We start from the raw sequence: 13,805 nt of genomic DNA on the forward strand, positions 1-13,805 counted from the left end.
AACGCCAAACATTCGGTAGAATTTATAGAATATTCTATATATATATATATATATATATATATATATATATATATATATATATATATACTTATCACATATTTCAATATATACGTTGTCGAAAATATTTACCGAATGAAAATAAAAAAATAAACAATCGTAGCCAATTATTCTATCTTGTCTGTGGTCAGATGTTAATGTAATACGTTAATTACAATAAAAATCAACAATTATAGTTAAGGACATTCAACTACACCGTGAAAGAAAGTGAAGTGCCGTTAATAAATAATTAGAGAACAAGATGAGATTTTAAAAAAAAAACAATTATAATAACGATTGTGTGTGACTTGAAATTTGAAAAATAAATTTGGCATTTCTTTCAAAAGTTCATAAAAATCAACGAAAAATGTAAACAAAATCACAAAAATAAACGTTTGTTTGAATGAAAGTTTTAATTATTAAATATATAATCGAGCAGTATTTAAATTTTTCTAATTATTCATGCGAAAATTGAAGCAAAATAAACGTTATAATAAAAACACTTCTCTTAAAAACCGGTTTAAAAAAAACTCGCTACCACATAGGTGTTGGTGCGAACTGAAGAAGATAGGAGTGGAGGGAAGAGGCATTCAAGCATAAATCACTGTTAACATCAAATGGCGACTTCTCGACACGAAGCAGCGTTAAGCTGCTTTCTCTTGAGCCAACCAAGTTGTCATGAGGAAACAATCGCTTCATTGACAAACTTCCGCAATCTCTTTTCAATTGACTTCTATAACTTTTATGGAATCCATTTAATGAATTGCACATTAAAGTTGAAGAGGATCCTAACTCGGCAGCAAACCTGTGCAAAACCACTAAGGCAGATACATTCAGATTCTTTTCAGATTTTTGAATAGTGGGAAGCATGTGGCGAACAAAAGCCAGTGACAAATCGCAAGGATACGTTCGATTTTGGTAAACAGGCTCCAAGTGAGAAATAGATTTCAACAAAGTCGTAAGAGGCAAAGTGGATGTAAAACCTGATGGCTTATTCCTCAACATTTGCAGTACGTTGATGGCTAACAGCGTTGGATGTCTGAAAAAACGTCCATCATTTTTACTCCTCTGATCATAAATAATAGATTTATTGTGGGCCTGGCTGAATATTTCAACCTTTTCCAACAAAAGATGAAATGACGAAGTGATAGGCAAGTTGTCCATGATGGAATCTCCCATACCTCTTCCATCCGAATAAACTGACTTGCGGTCCAACATGGCTTCTAAACTGCCAGAGTGCTGACTACTGACACCCCGAGGTTCCTTCATCAGCAATGTTATCCGATAATCAGAAAATGACAATTCTTCATTAGCATCCATATTTTCTTTGTTAGTTTGTTTATTTTTGTTATGAGCGCCATTATATTTTTTATTCAAGCCATGGAGCAGAGTGTTTTCTTCATTTTGAATGAAAATATACGACGTGGCTGGATAATAATTTGCCTCAATAGGCAATGCGGGAAGTCGTTTTCTGAGAATAGAGCTATAGCCGTTGGAGTCCGTATAGAAATAATTTTGCGATTTCAATTCAGTATTTACACGCATGATTAAGTCGATGTTGTTATACAAATTTCGTGTCATGTTTACAGACACATCAATGTGAAGGTCGAACCCGTCGGAATTGCATTTTGACATTGGCAGACGATAATCAACCACAAACAAATCATCCATGTGAACCATTAAACTACTATACAAACGCCCTTTTAAAACGTTTATTACATTAGGTTTCTTCGGTTCAAACTCACGGGCTTTACTTAATGTTCCAAAGATGTAAGCCCCATCTTTCGACGAATCGTATGCCATAAATTTAACCTCAACTTTGAAATGTTTATTGCCGGGTAATTTATACCTCAATAAATGGCCGGTGGTTGAATCAAAATAGGCTTTCATGCAATCATTTTCAAGAACGATGGGTTGATCAAAGCTTGAATTATTCACTTGGTATTGTTGTGAGTCACAGATATTAGAATCATCGTCACCTTTGTGAGCCAATGAAATAGAGTACAATGCAAAACTCATCGGATTGATGACATCAGTGTATGAGAGTATAAATTTATTTGAGAATGATTGGAATTTATGAACGTGACATGCAGTTATATGCTTTCCATCTTTATTTTTAATTCCGTGGTAACGTTTTAAAACAAATTTAGCGCTTTCATTAACGTTAGATCCTTTGAAAAAAGATTTTATCAAGTCAAAACTATGATTAACTAGTTCTATTGTAAATGACATAATAGCATTGGAATGGTGAAGTGAAGGATTGAAAACAATTAAATAAACATTGGATTTGCTTAACATAACGTTATTTGTGGACCAAATCTGACTAGACAAACTTTCAGTCAACATGAAAAATTTGTAATCTTCAGTGACATGTGAAATGAAATTGTGAGAAACTAGAGGAAGTGTAAACAGATAATGCATGGACTTTTGAGCCGCCTGTTCAACTGCACGAAGAGCCTTCACAACACTTTCCTTCATATTTTTGGTGACGTAGTTGGTAGATGTGCCTGTGATGGCATCATGGTGCTGCATCAGCGAAGCTGTTTGACGTGCTTTTGTTAATGAGGCATCAACCTTTTCAGCATATTGCGACCAATCTATGTTATATTTGCCTGCATGTACAACAGCATTCAAGTGGATCATTTCTGCAACATTTAATGTGTGCTCTAAAGTTCTTATAAGTTTTTTCAGCCACATTCTTGTTGTGTAGAAACCGGTCCAGTAATCATTATCTCGATCAGTGTAAGGGAAAAAATCACCAGATAAGGTAAACAATTCTCTTTCTTTTTCATGAATTCCAAACCTGAAAAACATTAAATTTCAAAAATTAAAAATTAGGTAAGCGCCTAATAAATAATAAATGAGATTATAACAATCACTACTTTTTATTGTGTCTAGCCATCCTATTGAAGAATTCACTGACAGTGCCAAATTTAACTTTAACTCCTAACTCTGGAGTTTTGTTTATATAGCGAAAGAGCTTCATGAAGTTATTGTACTGCTGATCCCACTCGATACTTTGATCAAACCGGAAGTCATCACCAATTGGTATCAAAACCACATTCTTGCTATGAAAATATTTGAAAAAATTTTGTTAGAAAATTTTCTACTTTCTAATTAGGCGCATATAATTAGACGCACATGTAAACGTATTGCTTATGTTTTTAACCAATTAAAAATAATGAGCTACTTAACTTAGCAATTCTAACAATTAATTGTATGTTGTATTATTAAACAATTCAATCAAGTGTCAGCAGTGTAACCAGTGGTGTCACAAACGTTGTTCAAAAATAGTTGGTACTTTATCTAAAGTGTCCAATTTTGTTTGTCCTGCTAGCATCAATCCACAACAACAAATTCAAAATAGCACTGTTTTTGAAGCCATTAAAATAGAGAAAGCCACATCATTTCAATATCTAGGGGATGTTCTGGATTGTATTGGAACAGCTGAAGCAGCCGTTCGAGCACGCATACGTGCAGCCTGGAATAAATGGCATCTCCTTGCCTCTATATTGATGCGGCGTGACATCCCACTACCACTACGATCAAGACTTTATAAATCTGTGATACGTCCGGTGTTGTTATATGGTGCAGAAACATGGCCAATGACAACCAAACTGGAACAACAACTTCAACGAACCGACATGAAAATGCTCCGATGGATGCAACGAATTAGTCTGAAGGACCACATCAAATCTACCGAAATCCTGCGTCGTGCTGGTTTAGATGATATAAAGGATGAATGCCGGCAACACAGTCTGCGGTGGTTTGGTCATGTCAAACGAAGTGGAAACAGTGCCATAACTTCTCTTGCAGATGTTGAAGTACCTGGCACACGTCCCAAAGGCCGTCCAAAGAAGTCCTGGTCGCAAACAATCGAGCAAGACATGAAAGCTCTAAATTTAAATGAAATGGATACAACTGATCGTCTAATTTGGCGCAAGTTGATGGCAAAGAAAACAACGTCCTACCTCGGAAAACCGGGTATCTGGATGCAAAACGAAGATTGATTGATTGATTGATTATTAAACAATAAACCCTTTAGCAAATAAAATTAAGTAACTTAAACTTTGACATAAAAACTTAACTATATCACAAATTGAAACCCTAAAATTAAAAAGTTGTAAAAAATTATTTAATAAATAAAACGTTGATGATTAATTACAGATCTGCACTGAAACAATTCTATTCACTTGAATGAATGAATGAACTGAAATACATGAATTACATAATTACATGAAACAAACCACCACAGTTATACTACACAGGAAAATGATGATCAAACATAATGAATTCCAAAAAAGAAAGTGACCATAATGATACTGAATATACAAACTTCATTTGCAATGAGGCTTTTTTCTTGAATTGATCAGTCAGCAACCGAGCTAAACTGGCAATGTTATAAGCATTAACCTCTTCTGCCCTCGACTCAGAGGACTCACCTGGAATATTTCTGAAGTCAAACTGCAAACAAATTAACTTGTCAGGACCACACTGGTGTTTAATGTTGTACAACATGAAAGGTAGCATAAATGTTTCTGAATCAAAAAGACCATCCCTGTCCCAATTCTGTATTGCAAATTAAAACTTTCTAAACACTGTACTTGAAAAATTTCAAATAAAATAAAAAGTTAAGAGAAAAGTAAAGTATTTAAAACTACTCTCATTGAAATGTAATAATTTTTAACTCATCTCCATCCAAAATAATTTAAAATAACTGTAACAAAAACGTATCAAACCTGTCTCCATTTAAAATGCAACAACTTCTTCATTGCCATCTCAGTTTTGATGTATGTATTCACCCTCAAAATTATAGAAGATTTATAACCAATTCTATTGTAGAGATATGGAAAAAATGATGAATATCCAAAGGGGTCAAGAGACCATGTGATTTTTGGTTTGAATAAAATTTTTTTTTTCAGCCAACGATGTCCTTCAAGGAAATTCAAAATTAATGATGAGTAATGAGTGACAGCTTCATCGGGCACCACCCAACCTCCTCCAACTATCTCTAATCGTCCACTTTCAACAAGCATGTTGAATATCTGTAATGATATTTAATATCACAACAATATTATAGATAATTATAAAATACAGAAAATGTTTTGTGAATTCAATTAGATTTTTTAAAAAATCCCTATAATGATAATCTTACTTTTCTTTTTTCATCTGTTAAATTATTCCACCACATAGAAAGAAATACTGTTTCTGCCCAAACGAAGGTCATTTCTTGATGCTCAATTAACTTCTCGAGCATGTTATTCAGAATTGATTCTGTGTTTTCCGCAAAATATTCTTCAATTGTTCTCAACCATCCTGGATCATTGTGGGAATGTGGCACAACAATTGCCTGTTATCACAATGAATAAAACTTATAACAATGATGAATAATTCATAGTTCATTCTTAATTCCTAACAAAAAAATAAATAAAATATTGAAAGTCAATACCTGAAGAAAACCTTGAACGCCATCATCCTCCTCAAAGTGATCAAAATTCAATTCCAAAATCTCTCCCTTCCTGAACCTTTTTTCAACATGGTCCAGTAAATCAAGTGTTTTAATGTCAGCAGAAGATTCTAATAAAAATGTAGCACCATCATCAAGTTCATGTCCCTCATAAATCTGGTGAGGCCCCAAACTAACAGCAGATGAAGAAGTAGAATTGTCAACACCACCCGCGAATCTATCTTCTTCTTTGTTGTGGTAATTGTTGAGGAATCCTGGAAAATTGGCCACCTGTTCATTTTCTTTCAAGAAAACTACTTTTGCAAAATAACGTTGGTAAGATATGAAACATATAAATGACAAAATAACAATAATAATAAGAAATCGTTTATAGAACTTCATCTGGTTGTGATATTAAAAAATAATTTTTATTATAAATGTATAAATATTGATATTAAATTGATAAAAATATATAAAACAACTGTTATCTGCTGATCACCGAGATTACGCAACAAAACTCAACACGAAACATATGTATGATTATGATGTCATTCATGTCAGTCAACTGTCAATCAATAATTGGGACCAATATTAAAATTCAATTTCGTATAACAATTATATTATATGTGTATATATATATATATATATATATATATATATATGTATATATTTATCTATATTTATATTATATATTATTTGAATAAAATATAATATAAAAGCAATAAAAACATGCGTTCCCAACAGAATTGAGGCCAGCTCTTGCAACAAACAAAACAACAAAACCGTTGAAATTGTTATGTTAACGAACCTGAACTGAGACTGAGAACAGTGATTCAAAAGAAAAAGACGAACACAAATGGCTCCCAGCAGAACCCAGCCAGTCAGTCACGTTACATATTTGTGTATTTATATAAAATACACAAATATAAATATAAATATATATATATATATATATATATACATACATACCAACATTATATATACATATAAATATACATATATTCATTGTATATACATACGTAAGTATATCCTACAAAATGTAGTTTGTATTTTGTAAAATTTTGATTACTATATGGCATGAAATCGATATCCAAAATATGTTGGGAGCACTGAGTTACATACCCAAAATTATACACGTTTCTATAATTGTTAAATACCATGGCTGGAAAACATTTATCTATAAACATCAGACTAACAGAGTCGAAGTTTGTTGACAAGTGAAATTAAACTTTGAAACCTGTTACAATTCTTACCAATTGATTTTGAATTTTATATTTATTGCTTAATTGCTTGTTTGATTTTTCATGCTTATTTGAATAATTTTGATTAATTATTATCTATTTTTTAAAGACTTGCTTTATTTATTTGATTGATTGATGATTTTTTTTGGTTTTATCGTCTTATTGCTTGTTCAATTGTTGTTTCAGTTTTTCTATCATTTTTTAATTGATTGCTAGATTTGTATATACCGTAGGGTAGTACTTGTTTTATTGATTATTTTATTTCTGTTGTTTGTTCAGTTTATTATTTATATTTTATTTTTTTTATTTTATTTCATTCATATTTTTGGTACTTCTTCAATTATAGAATATATCTAATGCACTTCTTTGGTTCGGAAGCAAAACTTTCCTTGAAACGATCATTAAAATTGTGCTTAGAAGTGATTTAACAAGATTCTTCAAGTAAGTTTTCAACTTTAAATAAAGTTGACTGACGTACAAGGTAAGCTACTGTTTTGTTGTTAGAACCCTTGTTTACTCAGGTTTGAAAGTTTCATTTTATATAGCTGACAAGAGAATTTAGTTTTTGAGAATTTATTGCTTTAAAAGGCAGGGGTGGACAAACATTTTGGTGTGAGGGCCGCATTGAAAACTATTTTACCTTTGAAGATAAACTTATGTATGTACTTATAGAACAAATTTTTTTGACCCGGGGGAAGTTTTTTTCCAAGATTTATGGCTCCTTTTTTTGTTCATAATGTCTGGCTGACGACTTTTTTTGGCGAACAAGGCATCTCGGGCCGCATAAAAAAGCTTCGTGGGCTGCATAACCCCTGTTTTAATGTTTTTATTAAAATTACATTGAAATTATTGTTGTTGATTTACGTTGTCATATTGTCGTTTGTCAAAATTATATTATATTTGTTATTTTAATCGCCATTCATCATTTATATTCTTATATTTTACTACGTAGCCATCAGAACACGGCAGACGCACATAATGGCTGGCTGCCATGAACCACCACTGCAAACGTTGCAACTTCGGTGACTCGGTCGGATATTTACAATGTGTCAACATTTATTGTTATCAAAAAAATGGCAATAAAATAATTTTGTTATTTAATTAAGTTATTAAACAATGTTTTAAAACGAAAGTTTTCATGATAACATCATTATTTAATTGCATTTAAAAACGTTTTTGTGCATAGATTTTTGTGATTCAATGCGAACTAAATGCAGCTAAACTAAAATTATTGTCAAAAAACCGAGAGAAAGCAAGCTGTGCCGAGATGTTAATCACATATCAGTTTAGTGCAAAATAAATAAGTTTCAAGCTGCGGTAGTCGTGCGTGCTGACATGGGTGTGCCGACGTTTTATAAGTGTGTGCGTTGCGTAAGTGCATATGTAGGTGTGGTGTGTGTGCGTTTGTGTCTCTTTTTGTGTGTTTTTCTCCGTAAATAAATGTGTTGAGATGAGTTAGCGGGAGACAGACAAAACCGATAGGAAAAATGATAAAGGCAGTTTTATTTGTAAGAAAAAAAAGTTTTTTTGATAAAGATAATGATGCTTGGTTTATTACAGTTTGGAATGTCTTTAAGCAAAATTTTATGTGGCATGTGAAGACATAAAATTAGCTTATTCTGCATAAACAGCTTTGTCGCATGTTTTAAATTAAACATTTGTCTACATGTGTCTAAACTGTTGATGCGTTAGTGACAAATTAACAGAAAATTTTCAGTGCTCATATTTTAGAAAAATTTTCCACCTAATTTGCAGTCGTTAACTCCAAAATTTGGTATAGAAGGGCTCGAAGGTTTTTAAAATGGAGACTGCGTTTTTTTTACTGTTTTGAAATAAATTCTCATACGTTAAGAATTCGAAATTTAAACGAAAAAGTTTATACACGATATATTATTAGAGAAGTATTTTAATTTACTTTCAAGTTAAATTTACATTTTACAATGTATTGTCATGCTTCTAATTAGAATACAAAGTGTTAAAGAAAAAAACTTTAAATCGTTTAAAACAGTGATTTAAAAATTAAAGCGGTTTATATGTCAGATTACCTACATATGACTTCTCATGAAAATATTCACCATGCTAAACCAAATTATATCACTGCCGAAAACTAATATGCTACTTGAAAAATGTAACTTTAATTACTTTAATACCAAAAAAATGTTTAATTAATCAAATCAGTACATAGCCTACGTAGTATTCTCTGCATTAAACTGTGACTAATCAGGAGGAAATTTACTGTCAAATAATCAAACAAAGACGTAAAAATTCCTATGAAACTATTTTAGTAATAAGGTCGTCGTCAACTTTAGAAAATCATCCCCTCATTATAATAGTGGATTCGCCAACTGTTCTCAATGGTTCACTGAAATCGAGATAGGTAAGCTTACAAAAAACATCACAAACTATGGTGCATATACGAGGTATTATAAATTTGCCTATATGTTATAATTATGTTTCGAAAATGCAAATGTTGTATATGATGAAACTTTATCTAAAAAAAACATTAGCAGAAATTTTGTACAGTTTTACGCATTGAATTACACATATGAACTGACAACCATTTGATCTATCTGCACCCACGTCGACCTTGAAAAGTTCGCGTTGTTATGTTCTATTTTTCGGCTCTCGCTAATCAGCCAAATCTCTACTTTTTGGGTGTTCTCTGGCAAATAAATATATGATGTCATTGCTGCTCTTCTTTCCAGTAAGGTTTAGAATAGGAAGAAAACTATGGGACAATAGTTGCCAGTGTAAAATACAATGGTTTCAAACTTTCCGCCATATGACCTATATCTAGAGTAAAACGCAAATCCGTCACTATCACTTAAACTTCCAGAAAAATATGTTCACTACATGTTTAAATTATATCTGGAAGTTTATGATACCAAATCATTGAGTTGAACAAACAAATTTAGTTTATTTTGTTTTTTAAAATTTGTTTTAAAAAATGTTTTTTAGTTTAACTTGTAAAATAACCAAGTAAAAATTTAGTTTTGTATCTTACACTATTTTTCTTAGCATTTTGTTTGAACCATCAAGTTTGGTTTTTAAGTCATTTATTTGAAGATTTAAAGTTCTGCATACGTTTTGCTTTTTAAAAGTGAATTTTCGTATGTAGTAAACACGGTGCCGTGTTTAGTTTAGTAGTTGATTAGTAAAAGGTGAACTGAAAGTTTAATTAAGATTTATTTTACAAATTTCTTTTGTTTATTTTTTGATTCGCTTGCTCTCAGTGAAATATGAAACAATTTTCTGCAATTTTCTGCTGTATCGTTTCCTCATTAATAATTTCTTCAAATCAATCAAAAGGTTTGTATTTGTATGACGACCTGTATGTTAATTTTTAAGTTAGCTACTAAAAACTAAACTTTGGCAGTTTTGTTTTTTTTTCTTAATTTTATTATATTTATTTAATTTTAATTTTAAATAAATATTATTTCTCAAAAGCTTATAAAATTTTTTTATTTATAATAAAAAAACTTGAAAATATTTGACATAAATTATTACAATTAAAAAATTAATAAATAATCCAGAATTAATTGAATAATAATAATAATTAATATTTATTACAATTATTTTATTTCATTGAAGGAGCTGAAGATAATAATGAAAAAATTTTAGATTCACCATCATTGACTACATCATCTGAAGCAGAATCGCTCACAGATAATGAAATATTGAAAAGTATTGAAAGATCAAGCTTAAGCAACAATGAACGTCCTGATCAAAGTATTGGTTGCCATATTTTTATTAAATGAATTATTAAATGAATTATTCAATACAATTAATTTTTTATTAAATTTGAATTAAAATTTAGTCAAAAATGTATAAAACTTTAGATTTAAAAGATGTTTCTAATGTAATTTTTACCTGTAGATTAAATCCTAACTAACATGTTTTTAATCATATGTAGTTTAGTCAAAAATAAATAGCTTTTAAGTATATAAATAGCTTTATAAGTTGGACATTTTTTTAATTTTTCAAATTATTTCAATGTAATTTTTGGATTAAGTTATTTTGAAGTTCATGTGCTATAATAATTTTTAAATGATAATTCTCATTTTTCGTTAATAAATTATTTCATATTTTTATTTTTAATTGTTAAAGAGATTGATGGGGATGAGCAAAGGAATGATGACATTAATCCAACAATCTCCATTCCATGTAAGGATGATCAGGTCAACACTGGATCCTGCAATCTTCCAGAACAGTCATTAAATGAGGTTTCTAATATTTCAACTTTTAACATTTAGTTTTATACATTTGATATTTAAATTGTAAATATTAATAAAACATCCATGCAAACATTTATTGTATGTGCCATATTTAAATTGAATAGGAGAACAAAACTCAGTTCTTCCTATCCATTATGGAATTCAAATTTTCAACGTATGTGCATTTCAGTTTGTATGTGCTGTTCTTAATTTTGACTCTCTGTATATCTTACAAGGTTGGTTCCCAATGTTTTCCCGATGTTTGCATGAGATTGGAATGAATTATCATCTCTTAACTGTCATATGCACGTTTATGTTAATTTTTGGCAATGGAACCTGGTTGTTCACTGCAATATGACCAGGCTCATTTCACCATCATCTCACCAATACCTGTTAAATGAGTATAATTGAAAACCATTTAAAATAAACTAATTGATTAATTTTTCAGATATTGACTCATGATCCAGCAAATGTTTTTAACAAAGGTGACTCATTATTCTAATCAGTTTTCTTTGGTTAATGTAGATTAAATTATTTGATAATTTTTTTTTAATAAATTAATTTTGTTAAAAGAAAAATGTAAAGAAAATATGAACATCACAACTGAAATGAAACAACTTAAAGAAAAGGTTTCAACATTTTGTTGTCATTTTGTCATTTTCATAATTAATTAATCAATTAACGAGCAATTAATTAATTTCTGACAGATTGAAGTAGAACAACTGGAGATTGATAAATTATCTCAAAAGAGCAACAATTTCAAAGCCAGTTTCAACAGTCACAAGGTTTGATTAAATTCTTAAACTTTTTCTATCATAAACAGTTTGAAAATTAAAATTTATTCTTTCAATATATATACGAAAATGAACAATACTTGATTAGTTGTATTATCATTCATGTTAATTTCCGTTACTTTTCATATTCATCACTGCAATTTTTTGTGTTTGAGGTTTACCACTCTAAGGATTAAAATTTGAATAGGAATAAATGATTTTGAATCTAAAATTTTATTAACGTTCTCAGATATATTTGTTCATATGAACGAAATGTTTGTGTGGTAGTTTACTGACTAACATGTACAAACGACCGTACCGTAACTGAGTAAAAATGTAATAAGAATTCATTAAATTTTATAGAAAACAGTGAAAAAGATGCAGGAAGATAAGGAAGCTGAAGAGAAGATGAAGAGATTGTCTGAGCAGGAGATGATGGCTTTCATTGAAGAATGCACCACTATCGAACATAAAGTTCGGGCATTATGAATATTTGTCATCATTCATAGTGTTTTATTTTTAATACAATGTTTTATAAATCAAGCAAGCTGAGATATTTCTTATTCAATTGCATTGATATCGCCATGTTAATCTGGTTTTTGTTTGTCAAACTTTAAAATGATTTCTTTCAATTCTGCAATAAATGCACTTTTAATTTGTTGTCATGTAGTTGAAAGAATATTCTGAACAACTGAAAAATGAACAAGACAAGATTGATCATGTCAGTATTGCTTTTTTCATTCGTTCATAAACTGAATATTGAAATATCGATAGCTTATTTATGTTCTTTCACGTACATTTTTGCAATAAACATTTTTAATAAAGATTAACAATGGAAAAGTTGCCATCGAGAAGAAGAAAGAAGACATTGAGAAGCAAATAAAAAGTTGTGAAAATGAATCAACTGAAACATTTGCTAGCATAAGCAAGGTATTCATTGCGAATTTCGTTAATTTTAATTTTTTTTCAATAAATATATTTTCAGAAAAATTGAGATTATTTATCATAGATAATAAGTAAATCAGATTTTAAAACTAGGATAGATGGATAAAGAAGCTCTAGCTGCTTTGCATCCTTCATATAAATCTCACACTTTATTTGAATAGTTATACTACAAACGTTTTACCACTACAACCAGTCAATTCAATCAATCAATCAATCAATCAATCAATCAATCAATCAATCAACTAGTTTATAAAGCTATATTTCTGTGATGTTCAACAGCGCTCATCAATGAATTTTGCAAACAGATGTGTCTTGAGATCCGCTCTAAACTTCAATCCTAGATAAGACTAACAAAGTAACAAGAAGGAGAAGAGTATTATCGTTGAGAAGAGGCAAACGTTTTTTATTCTTCGTAGAGAAAAGTAAGAACTTCTAGCAATACTATTAATCTGAGAAGAAAGTGACATGCTAGGATCAAAGATAAAGCCTAGACTACGAAACTTGTGAAAAACATCAATAATTTTAGAATCAGGTAAGGTAATAGAAGGAATAGCAATAGAGTGTTTAGATTTATTAAAACAAATTAATTCAAATTTAGAACGATTAAGTTTAAGACACATAGAGTCAGACCAAGCGATAATTGAAGAAAGACATAGAGATAGATCATGAAAAACACTATTGAGATTAGATGGAGGAAAAGAAGAATAAATATAAGAATCATCAGCATATAGTTGACTAGTGAATGAATAATTATTAATAATACGAGGTAGTTCAGAAGTATAAAGTATAAATAGAAGAGGGCCAAGGATAGAACCCTGAGGTGCCCCGAAAGTAAGAGTAGAGGAGTTAGAAGTAGAATTATTGAGAACAACAGAAGAAAAACAATTGCAGAGATAAGAAAAAAACCAAGATAGACAAGAATCAGTAATATTAAAAGAATGATCTAGCAGTCTTAAGAGAATAGTTTGATCAACAGTATCAAAAGTAGAGGAAAGTCATGAGCAACAGGAAGAGTAAGATTACTATTATCACTAGATGTATTCAGATTTTATTCACATGACTTTCGCACGAATCATGTTCGAAAATTTTCTTTTTTTTATTATATTTGTACTCTTTTTATTTAATTGTTGTGTAACTGTATAATCTATAT

The 13,805-nt window shown here is 30.3% G+C and overlaps 2 protein-coding genes across 2 annotated transcripts; one reads left to right on the plus strand and one right to left on the minus strand.

The window, feature by feature from the left end:
• Positions 1 to 2,700: 2,700 nt before the first annotated feature.
• HELRODRAFT_150086 (hypothetical protein) lies at positions 2,701 to 5,389 on the minus strand (the record flags this gene model as incomplete). Its single annotated transcript, XM_009017463.1, has 5 exons — positions 2,701 to 2,839; positions 2,919 to 3,104; positions 4,373 to 4,605; positions 4,776 to 5,081; positions 5,192 to 5,389. Coding segments are annotated over 5 exons (1,062 nt in total), but the record flags the coding sequence as incomplete, so codon positions are not given.
• A 949-nt stretch (positions 5,390 to 6,338) lies between these two features.
• On the plus strand, positions 6,339 to 13,324 carry HELRODRAFT_188333 (hypothetical protein; the record flags this gene model as incomplete). Its single annotated transcript, XM_009017464.1, has 14 exons — positions 6,339 to 6,362; positions 7,070 to 7,164; positions 9,009 to 9,100; positions 10,315 to 10,452; positions 10,831 to 10,946; positions 11,063 to 11,173; positions 11,386 to 11,422; positions 11,511 to 11,566; positions 11,645 to 11,722; positions 12,074 to 12,184; positions 12,381 to 12,431; positions 12,536 to 12,640; positions 13,002 to 13,077; positions 13,254 to 13,324. 14 exons carry the CDS (start codon positions 6,339 to 6,341, stop codon positions 13,322 to 13,324), a joined length of 1,161 nt encoding a protein of 386 aa, XP_009015712.1.
• Between the last annotated feature and the right edge of the window lie 481 nt (positions 13,325 to 13,805).

This window comes from Helobdella robusta (assembly GCF_000326865.2).
Source record: "Helobdella robusta unplaced genomic scaffold HELROscaffold_2, whole genome shotgun sequence".
Lineage (NCBI taxonomy): Eukaryota > Metazoa > Annelida > Clitellata > Rhynchobdellida > Glossiphoniidae > Helobdella > Helobdella robusta.